General features: G+C 39.0%; 2 protein-coding genes across 16 annotated transcripts in view; one reads left to right on the forward strand and one right to left on the reverse strand.

The window, feature by feature from the left end:
• trip13 (thyroid hormone receptor interactor 13) overlaps positions 1–8,999 on the reverse strand; it is a 74,554-nt gene extending 65,555 nt beyond the window's left edge. For 4 of the 5 annotated variants that reach the window (XM_066716024.1, XM_066716023.1, XM_066716025.1 and 1 more), the window contains exons 1-5: positions 8,914–8,999; positions 8,339–8,511; positions 7,510–7,663; positions 7,021–7,147; positions 6,472–6,527 (exon numbers count right to left, since the gene is read on the reverse strand). In XM_066716024.1, coding sequence (XP_066572121.1) covers positions 6,472–6,527; positions 7,021–7,147; positions 7,510–7,663; positions 8,339–8,427 — 426 coding nt within the window. In that variant the 5' untranslated portion in view covers positions 8,428–8,511; positions 8,914–8,999. The other variant, XM_066716022.1, reaches the window with a different exon arrangement.
• A 207-nt stretch (positions 9,000–9,206) lies between these two features.
• Positions 9,207–15,933, forward strand: part of brd9 (bromodomain containing 9) — a 48,239-nt gene continuing 41,512 nt past the window's right edge. For 3 of the 11 annotated variants that reach the window (XM_066716027.1, XM_066716033.1, XM_066716032.1), the window contains exons 1-3: positions 9,210–9,398; positions 9,953–10,000; positions 12,313–12,533. In XM_066716027.1, the coding sequence (XP_066572124.1) occupies positions 9,350–9,398; positions 9,953–10,000; positions 12,313–12,533 (318 nt within the window). In that variant the 5' untranslated portion in view covers positions 9,210–9,349. Of the gene's footprint in view, positions 9,399–9,952; positions 10,001–12,312; positions 12,534–15,933 lie in introns of those variants that run through there. The other 8 variants (XM_066716028.1, XM_066716037.1, XM_066716029.1 and 5 more) reach the window with 6 other exon arrangements.

The raw sequence follows: 15,933 nt of genomic DNA on the forward strand, positions 1-15,933 counted from the left end.
CCCTTAGTCCCACTGAAGGGAAATCTTAAAGCTACAGCCTACAGTGACATAGGTGATTTTGCACTTCCAAATTTGTAGCAACAGTTTGGGGAAGGCCCTTTCCTGTTTCAGCATGAGAACCCATGCACAAAGTGAGGTCTATACAGAAATAGTTTGTCGAGATTGGTGTGGAAGAACTTGACTGGCCTGCACAGAGCCCTGACCTCAACCCCATCCCACCTTTGGGATGAATGGAAAAGCTGACTGTGAGCCAGGCCTGATCGCCCAACATCAGTGCCCAACCTCACTGACGCTCTTGAGGCTGAAATCCCCTCAACAATGTTCCAACATCTAATGGAAAGGCTTCCCAGAAGAGTGGAGACTGTTATTACATCAAAGGGTGGACTAACTCCTGTCACTGTTTCTGCATCTCATCAACTACAATAATAATAATAATAATAATAATAATAATAATAATAATAAATATCCTTTAATACATTTTATTTATAACCCTCTCTTCTCATATCCAGAGGGACAAGTCAAGTAGTCAAAACAGACATAGACTAGTAAAAAGATAAAACATGCAACAGTTTTAAGAATGTCCTTATAACTATCTAGGGGCACTTCCTGGAGCCTGTGGAAGTGCGCTGCTCGGTCGCGGATCAATACTGTGTGGGAGTGGGTTAAGCCATGTGATTTGTGTAGATCAAAGGTTACAGATACTTGTCGGTCTTGCTCTGCATATGTACGATTGGCATGAATACATCTTACACATTTACATTTAGTAAGTTTATATTTATGCAAAATAACTTAATTTGAACCATCTCCATTTTGGTTGTAAAACGTTTGTAACTGGGATTAAAGCAAACTAAAAAAATCCCATATAAACCCCAAGCACACAGGGCTGCTCAGCTCTGCGCTGTGAGTCCCGGCTCGCTGGAATCCCAGTAAACAGACTGACTGAGAACTCTGCAAAAATACTCAAAATAGTAACCAGGTTGTAGAAGGAAGATTTTGTCAAGGACTAGCAGGAATTCTGTTGCAGGAAGAGCCAGGTGTTGCCTGTTAGGTGCGAATTGGGGGTAAGTAGACAAAAGCTACTTAAAGCAGCTGTTGAGGAACAGCTGTGCTGTTTCTTGCTCACAAAAGTTAAGCAGTTGACTAGGCAACAGGAACCAAGAGACGTAAAAAAACAAATGAAAAAAAACCTAACATTTAGAAGAATGTGGCCACTACAGTGTCAGGTTTGCCGAATGATTGCCTTCCTGGATTAACTCATCCAAGAAGGTTTCATTCTTAAACATTGTCAACAGGTTGAAATCCTCGAGGTCAAGGTTCGTGATCTTGAAGCTCAGCTTGTTGATCTGCGCTGTATTAGGGATATAAAAGAATTGGTCAATCAGCCTATCAGAGAGATGGTGTGCACGCCAATACCTAGGAGAGTTGAGACCTTAGAGCAGGACAGTGTAGAGAACTGCTGGGTTACAGTAGGTCGTAACCGCAGAAAAGGGCATGCACAACCCCTAGAGACACCCCAAGAGCTAGAATTGCCCAACAGGTTCCAACTGCTGGACACTGAGTTGGACAGTGACAGCTCAGAGGGTGATGGGGGCAGTTGAGCACCAGAGCACCATGGAAAAGGTAGGACAGAGGTTCTACAAGACAAATTTAAAGAGTTAGGAACAAAACTAAAGAGCAGAACCTCCACGGTAGTTTTCTCTGAAATACTTCCGGTACCACATGCCAGGCCAGGGTGACAGGCAGAGATTAAAAAGTTTAACATGTGGTTGAAAGCTTGGTGTAGGAAAGAGGGGTTTAGGTTTATGGAGCATTGGTCTTTCTTCTGGGATAGATGTACACCGTCCGGTTTGTACAGGTTCCATCTAAACAGAAGGGGGGCTAATGCATTGGGAGAGCGTATGTGCAGAGTAATTGAGAATCTTTTAAACTAGAGACCAGGGGGGCAGGGAGTCCTGACAATGGGAAATGTTCCACTAAGGAAAGAAAACCAAGGGAAACTACTAGTAGGAAAGTCCTGAAATGTTTGTACCTCAATGCTAGGAGTATAAGGAACAAGATGTTAGACCTAGACCACACACAGTGCTGGCGTGTGACTATGATGTTGTAGGAGTGACGGAAACATGGCTTACAGAAAATGATGGGGATGAAAACAAGTTGGAAGGATACACACAGTTTAGGAGAGACAGGCAAAATTGAAGAGGGGGGTGGGGTAGCATTATATGTGAAAAATGTCACTGAGGCAGAAGATCTCAAATTAGATCGCAGTATCGGAACATAATCTTTGTGGGTGAAACTTTTGAACAAGAGATCTGGAGGATTAGTGGTAGGAGTGTGTTACAGGACACCCAACTCAGATTTTCAGAAAGATGTTGCATTGTACAGTGTAATCAGGACTGCATGTAGCAAGGATGTGGCTGTTATAATGGGGGATTTAAATTTCCAAAACATAGACTGGGAAAGCCTGGTTGGGACTACAGAAGCAGAAATAGAAATGGTTGAGATGGTAAATGACTAATTTCTAACTCAATTTGTCAGGGCACCAACCAGGGAGAGCACATGCATTGACTTGATCTTTTCAAATGACCAAGACAGAGTCAGAGGGACAGTAGCTAGAGAACCAATGGAAAATTGTGATGATAATAATAATAATATGGTTAGCTTTGAGGCATTCTTTCAAAAAACAAGGTCCAAGTCTAAAACAATGGTCTACAATTTTAGAAAAGCAAACCTTGAAGGTATGAGGCGGCACTTAGAAGAGGTAGACTGGAGCACACTGGATACAGATTCAGTTGAAAATGGATGGGTATATTTTAAGAATATACTACTTGAGTCTCAGGAGGATTTTGTACCAAAACTTAGCAAATTGAGGACCCAAAAACATTGGCCAAAATGGTTTAATAGAAGTATGCAAAAAAATAGAGAAAGAAAATGTTGTATAGCACATTCAAAGGGGATAGGGACAAAACAAAATACATAGAATATGTTGAGTTGCAAAGAGATCTTAAGAAAGGGATCAGGAAAGCAAAGAGTGAAATAGAAAGAAACATAGCTCCTGGAGCTAAAACTAATGCAAAGGGCTGTTTTCAATAATACAACAGTAAGAGGTCAATAAAGGAGGACGTGAAACAGCTAAAAGGCAAAAATGGAGGTATCTTGGAAAATGAACAAATGTGGCAAATGTTCTAAATGAGTATTTCACAAAAGAAAAAACGGATAACATGCCACAGGTTAACAATCAGTCCAGTCAAATCCTAAGAGATCAGGATAAATGAGGAGGAGGTACTATAGGGACTAGCAGAATTAAAAACAAAAAAATCACCTGGTCCAGGTGGGATATTTCCAACAGTACTTAAAGAAATGAGGGAAATTATTTATAGGCCGCTAACTCAAATATTCCAAAAGACACTTAGAACAGGGGATGTGCCAACTGACTGGAAGACAGCAAATGTCATACCAATCCACAAGAAAGGGGACAAAACTGAGCCAGGAAATTACAGACCAATCAGTCTCACCTGCATCACCTGTAAAATGTTGGAAAAAATGATTAGACAGTAAATAGAGGAGCATCTTAATGAAAACCATATTCTTCGAGATGCAGGCAGATCAATTTTTTGAACATGCAAATGCAGCTGTAGATCAGGTGAAAGCATATGATATGATATACTTAGATTTCCAAAAAGCTGTTGATAAGGTTCCACACCAAAGACTGATCCTCAAATTGGAAGCTGTAGGCATTCAGGGTAATGTAAGTAGATGGATTATGAACTGGTTGATGTATAGGAAACAGAGGGTGTCAATTAGAGGAGTTGCTTCTAACTGGAGTGAGGTTGTTAGTGGAGTTCCACAAGGATCGGTACTAGGGCCTTTGCTTTTTCTAATCTATATTCATGATCTGTACTCTGGGATAGTTAACAAACTTATCAAATTTGCAGATGATACAAAAATAGGTGGCTCAGCAGATACAATCTTGGCAGCACAGGCTATTCAAAGGGACTTGGATAATATTCAGTTGTGGGCCAACACCTGGCAGATGAAATTCAATGTGGACAAGTGCAAGGTAACACATACAAATAACAAAAATGTGCACTATATTTACAATATGGGAGGTACAGATCTAGATGAAGTAACGCATGAGAAAGACCTAGGAGTCTATGTGGACTCCTCACTTTCTCCATCCAAGCAATGTGGGGAAGCAATAAAAAAGGCAAACAGAATGCTGGGGTATATGGTATAAGTGTAGAATTTAAAACAAGGGAAGTAATGTTAAGACTGTACAATGTGCTAGTTAGACCTCATCTGGAATACTGTGTGCAGTTTTGAGCACCACACTTCAAGAAGGATATCGCTGCTCTAGAGGGAGTTCAGAGGAGAGTAAGACTTATTCCAGGTCTGAAGGGAATGTCCTACTCGGAGAGACTGAGGGAACTGAACCTTCTCCTCTGTTCCAGGGTGAAACTACGTGGGGACTTGATCCAAGTCTTCGATAACATCAAACCAGAGGAGCTTTTCCAGATCAGCAGGGACACACGCACCCAGGGATACAAATGGAAATCGGCTTCAAGGCATTCAAAACGGAAAACAGGAGACACTTTACACAGTGAGTAGTCACAATCTGGAACAAACTCCCCAGCGATGTGGTGGAAGCTGAAAGTTTGGGAACATTTAAAAATACTGGATACGATCCTTGGATCACTTGGATATTAATGGACACCAAACTAGCACGATGGGTCGAATGGCCTCCTCTCGTTTGTAAACTTTCTTATGTTCTTATGTAAAATGGACGGGTACGGCTCTTATTTTAATGTTTATAGCAAAAATATCTCAGAGGTATGGCCAAAAACAACTATCGTTATAACGTGTAATATAGACAAACACAATGAATGTATCATTAGTGTCTGCTTGGTGCTAAGTGATTTACCTTTTGAAAACATGAGGTAAAGGGAATTAATGTGATTTATTTGTATTTGTATCTAGCACCAAAACAACCATTTTGGTGAAACCCTCTACTTTAAATTGAGTGACAGTGTATGGGTCCAATCACAGTGGTTCAACGAGACTTTTGCCTTAAAGAAGGGGAGCGACCTAAATTTTCGGTGCCGCCTGGCGGAACAAATGGCTCCTGCAGCGCAACACCAGGCGCATGACCATCAGGATGGGTGTTTTTAAGTTACAGGTAGAAGGGGCATTGAAACAAAGGAGAACAAGATCATGTTTGACATGAGGTCTTAAATAGTAGTATTTTTACATACATTGGGTATATTGATGTTTGTTCATGTACGACTGATTTAATAGTGAGTTATACTCATAAGAGACATTTCTTGATATTACAGCTGCACTCAGTTTTTGTCTCCCATTGAGAACGAACATTCCACACTCAGAGTTGCGACCTCTACTAAAGGGTTTTGCCTGTGTTGATATTAGGCTTGGCCGTGCACTGGGCTTTTTACTAGGTTATGTCTGTTTTGACTACTTGACTTGTCGCTCTGGATATGAGAAGAGAGGGTTATAAATAAAATGTATTAAAGGATTATTATTATTATTATTGTAGTTGATGAGATACAGAAAAAGCTTGCGATATGCACACCAGTGTGAGAAACAGGCTGTGTACTTTGTGCTGGGGCAGAAGCAGATTGATTAACATGTATTGGGAAATGAAGTGAACAATTAAGATTGTTTAACTAATAAACTGTACAGCACTTTAGCACAATATTGTTTTGTGAAAGTTGTATTATTCACTCTTTCATTGTAGGTGTCACTGCAGCTGTATATCCAGCGCTGCTCAATACCCGGATCACAAACTTGGATCAGTGCCGCCTGATGTTGATCTGCTTCGTACAAAGCCTTTTCATGATCCAGATCTAGTGAGCCCGGATCCGATCCTGTTTTTGGATCCTGTTAGTACTAGGACTGTAGCCTACTGTGTTTTTTATTCATATGCAATAGGAGTTTCAGCAAAAATAATGTAATTGTAATTAAAATTTTAATATTATAATAGCTAAAACATTAATATAAAATGGCACAAACCGGCACAAATGTAGCACAAACTAAAGAGATATGTTTGGTTTGAATCTGATATGGGGGGGCTGAGTGACGTCACTTGTCTAATAAAAAATCATGAATAACGTTAAAACATTAATTTAAAGAGGTATGTTTGGTTTGATTCTGTTGTTGTGGGGGGGGGGGGGGGGGGGTGAGTGACGTCACTAACCGAAAATAAATACATGTTAATATCTTCAAAACCAAAGCAGCACAAACGTTTATTTCAACGGCACAAACGTAGCACAAACAAATGATATGGAATTTACCATTTGTGCTGTAAGGGGGGGGGGGGCAACTTCACAGAGCTAGATGAACTATATAAAACCTGAATTTTGTATCTCTTCCTCCATATTTAATCTATTACAGTAAGCGTCAACAGAACTAATGAATGCCAAAAGGAAAACATTCAGGAGCAGTCCACGACTTCCTTACTTGAGATTTAACTCCGTTATCGTAGATCAAGCTTTCCCAGATTCCATGAAATTCAGCTGCAAAAGTCATACAAAATATTGTTACAAAAATCTATTTACTACTGTCTCAGTACATTAACACACAGTACATATGATGTTGACATTTAATTTTTTGTCCTGAAGTCCATTGTTAATTATCGACTGTCACCACTACAGCTCTAATATTTAATCCAACAGTCATGTAGCTATTTAACACCTCTCCTGTGAAACGTATTTGTTTTGCGCATTGCATGCAGCGTTCACTAGTAACAGTGGGGATTAACAGACACCCAGTAAGTCACAGGGACTGTAGTTTGAAAGCAAGAAAACCCTGACCTGCTAAAGCCAACACAAACCCAGCAGAACTCAACCAATAGAGTACCACCACCAGGGGAATCACTGGGATGTCTGGACAATACTGCCCAACTCTTAATAGTATGTTTTATACATATGCAGCTTTTATTAGTTCCACACCTTACCAATATAATTATCTGTTGTTAATAAAAACAACCAGCATAAAAATAAGCTATACCTGCTGGTAAGAGCCAGTGGTTTGCTGCTGCTAAGTCCTCATCTTCTTCCAGATTCTCTGTGCTGGGCGCTTCTTCATTCAGGGTAAAAATGTGAATGGAAAGACAGCAACTCTTCAGGTCAACAGGCTGGGATACAGAATATACAGAACATAGGAGTTATACTTTAGCTTTAAATTGGGAAGGTTAGAAATTACTTGTACATTGTTTTGTTAGATTAGCTGGGGACACTCATCTGTTAAATATTACTAGTTTCAAATAATTAGGTTTTGTACTGAATGAAAAGGGTGAGTCCTTAAATTACAATGAACTTGTATCATTTAATGAATCAGGAATGAGATCAACACTGCTTTTGTGTCTTTCAGTTTCCCACTCAGACTTTTGCAGCAAAAGGATGAAATCTGTGAACTACATGGGAAAAACAGAGGAAATACCTACTGTACACTAAAAATTATCAATTTAGGATTTAGCTGAGAAAACTTCTGCTTTACTTGTATGACATCAGCATCCACAACGGCCACACATTCAACGTGTTGAACAAGGAACTCGTCATCAAACTCAGTCCATTTGTACTCTCCAAATACCATCCTGTGTCTGTTCAATAATTCCAGCACGTGCAGTTTCACATCATCTTTCTTCGCAGTACTGGAAAGCAAATTTTACAAAACATTCATTAAGCATCATATACTATACAATTAGCTCTAGATCAGTGGTCTCCAACCCTTGTCCTGGTGAGCCCCAATCCACTTAATGTTATAGGTCACCTTAAATTACTAATTTCTAAATACTGGGGACACACTATTAATCAATTAAGCAACTCAACCAAAGGATTTCTTAACCGGAGAGGCTGTAGATATGCAAATGACTGCTCCAATGGTTTTTAAACGACTGAATTTACCAAACCTGCTTAATTGTTTCAAATTAACTACTTTTAGGTGTTTATAAATTGTGATAGCACGGTGACCTCCAACACCTGCTGGATTGGGGCTCTCCACGACCAGCGTTGGAGACCACTGCTCTAGATATTACTTACATATGTTCATACAAGCCAAGCCAGATCACGACTAGGCTACAGCTTACCTTGACCATTATCTTGTTGTATCAGTGTGACACCCGTACAATTCTCATGATGGTTTGCATGGCTTTTTATATCGTCTTTAAATGCCATTAAACATGCACAATCCAAATAATTTACTATATGTAAACCAAACCATTGTTCACGTTATAATTGTATTAATGTTTTTATGAACTCACAGATTAAAACAAAAACTTGGGTTTTGTAATTTGTTTAAAATAAATACATCTCCAAACAGGACTTACCTGGAAGATTTCACATGGACTTCAACATGTATATTTAATGTCTTAAGGCCATTGGATAGAGTTTGCCCCAAATCACCAGTGGCATCCATCTTTGGCAATTCAACCCCCACCCCTCCAAAAAAAAAAGGTCCTTTGATGGTTCGTGCAAAGATGGTATCATCCAAAACATGTAACTACAAGAAAAATGTAATTAATATTACGCACATACAGTGGTTGATGCAAATCAATAAAACATTGAATCGTATACTTGGGTCAAAACTGATCAAATCGGCTATATATTAGTGTCTCTTGTCTATCATGATGATATTAATAATGATGATTTGGATTACTGTTAGTTGTAATTTGTAACTATTAGGCTAGCAGCAAGTACAAAATCAGAGACCGGGGATTGGGTTGTTTTATTATTAAGGATACTCCTTACCGAACAATTGTGAAATCGGGTGTGTTGATTTAGATCACTCTAAAGTATTAGGTATGTATATATATTCCTATATAGAACATATATTAGGTATGTCCAAAGCATACTGTAGCATTGCAAAAGTTGCAGCATACACGCGGTAGTTTAACTCACTTACCACTAGCAGTTTTAACTCAGCATTCCTTCACCCGGAACTACATGTAATGTAGCCAGGAAGGATAAGCAGATAAGCGGAAGACAATCAGACTATGCAACACTGACATCATTCCCCTACTGATTTGTTAGTGAAAAAGTAGTTCCTTTTTGAATGCGATAAACTTCGTATTTTAATGTATTGCGCAAAAATGTGTGTACTTTATAATTTAAGTAATTTAAATAACAAAAAGTAATATCAGTAAGACGTTGTTATTTTTTTGTGTAAGGTTGTTATATATGGATACATACATTACAGCGTAGCTATCTACGTCATCGGCTGTGGTGCACATTCGAGGTCAATACAATTGTACTTCCTGTGTATGGTTGTTTGGGCTGTTATGATAGCGTAGTGTTAATAGCAGCCACATAAGCAGCAAAGAAAATCTTATACATTTGAAATGGGAAAAAAACACAAAAAGCACAAGTCTGAATGGAGAACTGTTGATGGTAAGTAGAAATTTGGTAGCGTTTCCCTTTTTTGACATACGGATATCACGACGTCCGGTTTTTGTTAGTGTTCATTTTACCATTACATATTGAATGGATACAGAATGTATTGTTGGGTTGCACCATTAGCTTTTAACTGGGTAGTTTCTCATTATTTGTCTATATATGTATTTATTTCGCGGAATGTCAATACTTTTCATTAACCTAAGTTTACTAAATTACAATTTTCAATGGGCAATGCGCAAATAACTGAAATGGTAATATTATTGAAGAATATTTGTATGCATCTTTGTGTTGTAATCAAAGGAATATTACATATGTCATTGTTTTGCATCGTATGTGATTTAAGCAAAGCATCTTAAATTCTAATTAAGTAACTTATTTATGGAATTCACAAAATAATCCTATTTTGTAACCGCAAAGCGGCGTTATTGGAGAATGGCAGGGCAATTTGTGATGATTTAAAAATATATACTATGTAGCCCTGAAACCTAATTAGTGATACTGCATCAAACAAACTTGCTGGATTTAGTGCCAATATGTTTGCTCCCTAGAGAAACCACGGTTTTTAAGATTGCTAAAGAAAAACTGCTCATCAGGAGGTATGTAAATAATGTATCTGCAAATGTGTCAAAGTGTGTGACAGTAAAAATTGCTTTTACAAAGCATATACAAAAATCATTGAACAAGTGAAACATACGCATATCATAGAACGTGGTGGCTAAAATAAAAAGTCAAAAGTGAAGATAAAATAATACTTACATATATGCTAAAAGGTTTTATTAAGAGAGGCACGTCAACATTTAGATCTATTCAAGATCTTCACCGTAATACGAATTGAAGCACCATCACAATGAAATAGGAGCACATACACATGTGATCAATTAACCCATACATTGAAACTGATTTGAGCAATACATTGTTTCATCTCAAGTGATAATTTAATTGAGCACTAAAATGCATTATATCCGTTCACATTATGCTCATAGGATATTGTACATTAGATGCATATAAATGTCAAAACCAGATATATTCTAATATCTTTATACAAACCATACCAAATGTAAAAGCTATCATATCATACCATGAATACTAGCTTATATGTCTTGCTGAATAAGTGAAAAAGAATTTTACAGGGTATAATAGTGAATGTGAAGAAGTGTTATTGTGCATAATTGGTATTGATTACTTGGCACACACAAAAAATAAAATTATTTAAACACATACAGTGGGGGAAAAAGTATTTGATCCCCTGCTGATTTTGTACGTTTGCCCACTGACAAAGAAATGATCAGTCTATAATTTTAATGGTAGGTGTGTTTTAGCAGTGAGAGACAGAATAACAACAAAGAAATCCAGAAAAATGCATTTCAATAAAGTTATACATTGATTTGCATGTTAATGAGGGAAATAAAGTATTTGACCCCTTCGACTTAGTACTTGGTGGCAAAACCCTTGTTGGCAATCACAGAGGTTTCTTGTTTCTTGTAGTTGGCCACCAGGTTTGTACACATCTCAGGAGGGATTTTGTCCCACTCCTCTTTGCAGATCCTCTCCAAGTCATTAAGGTTTCGAGGCTGACGTTTGGCAACTCGAACCTTCAGCTGACTCCACAGATTTTCTATGGGATTAAGGTCTGGAGACTGGCTAGGCCACTCCAGGACCTTAATGTGCTTCTTCTTGAGCCACTCCTTTGTTGCCTTGGCTGTGTGTTTTGGGTCATTGTCATGCTGGAATACCCATCCACGACCCATTTTCAATGCCCTGGCTGAGGGAAGGAGGTTCTCACCCAAGATTTGACGGTACATGGCCCCGTCCATCGTCCCTTTGATGCAGTGCAGTTGTCCTGTACCCTTAGCAGAAAAACACCCCCAAAGCATAATGTTTCCACCTCCATGTTTGACGGTGGGGATGGTGTTCTTGGGGTAATAGGCAGCATTCCTCCTCCTCCAAACACGGCGAGTTGAGTTGATGCCAAAGAGCTCGATTTTGGTCTCATCTGACCACAACACTTTCACCCAGTTCTCCTCTGAATTATTCAGATGTTGGCAAACTTCAGACGGGCCTGTACATGTGCTTTCTTGAGCAGGGGGACCTTGCGGGCGCTGCAGGATTTCAGTCCTTCACGCCGTAGGGTTACCAATTGTTTTCTTGGTGACTATGGTCCCAGCTGCCTTGAGATCATTAACAAGATCCTCCCGTGTAGTTCTGGGCTGATTCCTCACCATTCTCATGATCATTGAAACTCCACGTGGTGAGATCTTGCATGGAGCCCCAGACCGAGGGAGACTGACAGTTATTTTGTGTTTCTTCCATTTGTGAATAATCGCACCAACTGTTGTCACTTTCTCATCAAGCTGCTTGGTGATGGTCTTGTAGCCCATTCCAGCCTTGTGTAGGTCTACAATCTTGTCCCTGACATCCTTGGACAGCTCTTTGGTCTTGGCCATGGTGGAGAGTTTGGAATCTGATTGATTGATTGCTTCTGTGGACAGGTGTCTTTTATACAGATAACGAGCTGAGATTAGGAGCACTCCCTTTAAGAGAGTGCTCCTAATCTCAGCTCGTTACCTGTATAAAAGACACCTGGGAGCCAGAAATCTTGCTGATTGATAGGGGATCAAATACTTATTTCCCTCATTAACATGCAAATCAATTTATAACTTTTTTGAAATGTGTTTTTCTGGATTTTTTTGCTGTTATTCTTTCTCTCACTGTTAAAATACACCTACCATTAAAATGATAGACTGATCATTTCTTTGTCAGTGGGCAAATGTACAAAATCAGCAGGGGATCAAATACTTTTTTCCCTCACTGTACCAACCAACATATGCAAATAATGGCTATAATATACCATAGGAAATCTGATCAGATTGATAAAGAGTCAGTTGTGTGTTTTTTTTTTTTTCTTCAGATTATGAAGACAAACCATTGGATAAACCTCTAAAACTCGTTCTGAAAGTTGGGGGAAGTGAGATCACTGAACTCTCAGGCTCCGGACATGACTCTAGCTACTACGATGACCGATCAGACCATGAGCGGGAACGCCACAAAGACAAGAAGAAAAAGAAGAAAAAGAAATCTGAAAAGGAGAAAGAAAAGCATATGGATGATGAGGAGAGGAGGAGAAGGAAGGTGAGCAATGAATGCCACAATCTGCAATACCATTTAAGCTTACTTGCATCAGTGAAAGGATCAACAGATGTTAGAAATGACGTTTTTGTGCTTGTTGTATTAACCAAGTTAAAGCATTTTAATTTGGGCTTTTATGCATTTCTGAAATTACAGAAGTGGAAATTAAACTCCATTCATGTTTTTACACCTGCACGTTCCTGTATATCGGCTAATAACGGGTGCTGGAAATGTGGTGTTTGTTACCTTATGTATAGAAAAAAAAAGCTTAACTTACATAAGTTGAGTTAAAATTACAGTTTTAAATAAATTTCTGTTTCATCTGTATAATTGTAAAATAGCATAAAGCTTAATTAAACCTGAAATGGACCAAACTACTAAGTAATGGGAATCTTATTTCCATCCCTGTACTTGGAAAAGAGACTAGATTATTATTATTATTATTTACAAATCTTTGGAAGGAGTGGTGTGTTAAATGAAAGCAGCACTAAACATGTTAAGGTTGTTTTTAAAATTAACACACAAAACTGAACAAGCAGGATTAAAATCAATCAATCTTTTTTTTTTATAGCGCCCTTCGCAGGGTAGCCATAAAGCACTTTACAGAGTGGTAAATATACAACAAAACTACAGCAAAATAAAATAAAACCTAAATAATTCAATAAAATAAAAATAGACCTTTAACAGTTGAAATTATCTAAAATAAAGTAAACGGACATTAAATAAATTAACCATTAGGCATGGAGGATAGAAAAACAAAAACTCCAGGCAATATAGTTGTTACAGCAGCAAGGAGATGAGAAAGTTCTTAAACGGTGCTGCTGAATGGGGTCTTCCCTCTCGTTGGGGTATCTCGCTGGCCTTCGGGGTGGGGGGGTTGGAACATCAACAGCCTATTAGCCCTCCGTGGATGGGTGCCACTGGGGTGGGTTGTGCCTCGTTGGGCTTCCACGGTGGGGGAACAAGGTGCCTTGGCGGCCTATCAGAGGGGGCTATTGCTGAAAGACAAAAATACAATTTTGCTGCCACATCATCCTTTTGATCTTGTGGTATCGTGTACGTCAGGGGTAGTCAATAGGTGGACCGCGGGCCAAATCCTGGGACTGCCAGATGCTTTTGAATGGACTGCGAGAATAATTTAGTTTTTCTTTTTCATGTATTGTTACGGAGGATTGTTGCACTCAGGGCTTGTTATTGTGTCGAACCTAGTAGCAGCAAAGTGTGTCCCTACATTTTGGACTGTGCCCCTACTGAAAATTAAAAAAATTTAGGGGCACAGTATATAAAAGTAAATACACACAACCGGGTAGGGTGGGGGGGAGCATGGTGCCATAGCTTGTATTCACCTAGAAACTCCTACATCAGCGGCAGCGGAAACAGCTGATTTCCAATCAAGATGCATATTTCTAGCAGCTCACAAATCGAGAGTTGTGCATCCTCACCCATTTCGATTACAGAGCTCCACCGAAATAGATCTCTGTGATTGACAAGCACCAGGAACCGCGTCTAGTTTGCCCTAATCATGTCGGTTGATATGTGGTTGTGAAGCAAAGATATGTTTAAGTCCAAATCTGCCTGATTTCAAGGAGATTTTGAGCTAAGTTTTTCAACTTGAAAATGACTCCGAATCACGCATTTCAGTTCTCCAATTTACAAAATCTTATGGAGGAGAACCCCCTGACCCCCCGACCTGAATTCCTCAATCCTCTTTGCCATTATTTTGCAACATTAATTTTGTGCAGAGGACAGTGGGACAAAGGTGAATAGTAAATACTTGAATCTAATAAGACACAAATTACTTGAAAGTTTGTTATGTTTATCTATATGCCTACAGTAATCCTTAACAAATTAAAACAATAAAAAGTGGTCTAAAAGCATTTTAATACTTATATTTACATTTATTTAAATGTTTTATTGTTGTACTTTGTCAAATAAATGCACTAAATATAAGCAACAGGCTATATTACTAATTCACAGAATTGTGTGTGTGTGTTGGAAAGGGAAATTTGGAGGTGTGATTCCCCCCCCCCCCCCCCCCCTCTGGAGTCTGGACCTTGACTATGCCTTGAGCAAGAATTTTGGACCCTGAAAAAAATAGACTACCCCTGGTGTACATTTTACTTAACTGGGGTAGGGCTGTTTTACGGTATTCAGTTACGGACCGGTTTGGACTTTTACTATATCTTCATATCGGTATTTAAAAGTTTTCTATGGTAAATTGAATAATTTACTAATTTTCGTGTCATTCAGTCATAGCATTCAGCTACCAATAAAGTTGATCTCGTTCGCGTATCCCACAACTTGCTGCGCTGGCTGCTTGAGACTGCTTGAGAGCAGAAATCAATGTAATGGGATGAATTTATTTTTATATTATTTTAGTTTTTATTTAAAATAACAATTGCCAATCATTTAAGTAACAACTTAATTATTGTGCGTCATAGATTTACATTATATTTTTAAAAACAATTGATGTAATTTAATAAAGCATTGACAATGCTAAACTGTCGATCTACAGTGCATCCGGAAAGTATTCACAGCGTTTCACTTTTTCCACATTTTGTTATGTTACAGCCTTATTCCAAAATGGATTAAATTCATTATTTTCCTCAAAATTCTACAAACAATACCCCATAATGACAACGTGAAAGAAGTTTGTTTTAAATCTTTGCAAATGTATTAAAAATTAAAAAAATTAAAAGCGCATGTACATAAGTATTCACAGCCTTTGCCATGACACTCAAAATTGAGCTCAGGTGCATCCTGTTTCCACTGATCATCCTTGAGATGTTTCTACAACTTGATTGGAGTCCACCTGTGGTAAATTCAGTTGATTGGACATGATTTGGAAAGGCACACACCTGTCTATATAAGGTCCCACAGTTAACAGTGCATGTCAGAGCACAAACCAAGCCATGAAGTCCAAGGAATTGTCTGTAGACCTCTGAGACAGGATTGTATCGAGGCACAGATCTGGGGAAGGGTACAGAAAAATTTCTGCAGCATTGAAGGTCCCAATGAGCACAGCGGCCTCCATCATCCATAAATGGAAGAAGTTTGGAACCACCAGGACTCTTCCTAGAGCTGGCCGCCCGGCCAAACTGAGCGATCGGGGGAGAAGGGCCTTAGTCAGGGAGGTGACCAAGAACCCTATGGTCACTCTGACAGAGCTCCGGTGTGTCTCTGTGGAGAGAGGAGAACCTTCCAGAAGAAGAACCATCTCTGCAGTACTCCACCAATCAGGCCTGTATGGTAGAGTGGCCAGACGGAAGCCACTCCTCAGTAAAAGGCACATGACAGCCCGCCTGGAGTTTGCCAAAAGGCACCTGAAGGACTCTCAGACCATGAGAAACAAAATTCTCTGGTCTGATGAAACAAAGATTGAATTAATGTCTAGAGGAAACCA

The sequence above is a fragment of the Amia ocellicauda genome, chromosome 10, assembly GCF_036373705.1.
Source record: "Amia ocellicauda isolate fAmiCal2 chromosome 10, fAmiCal2.hap1, whole genome shotgun sequence".
Taxonomy (NCBI): Eukaryota; Metazoa; Chordata; class Actinopteri; order Amiiformes; family Amiidae; genus Amia; species Amia ocellicauda.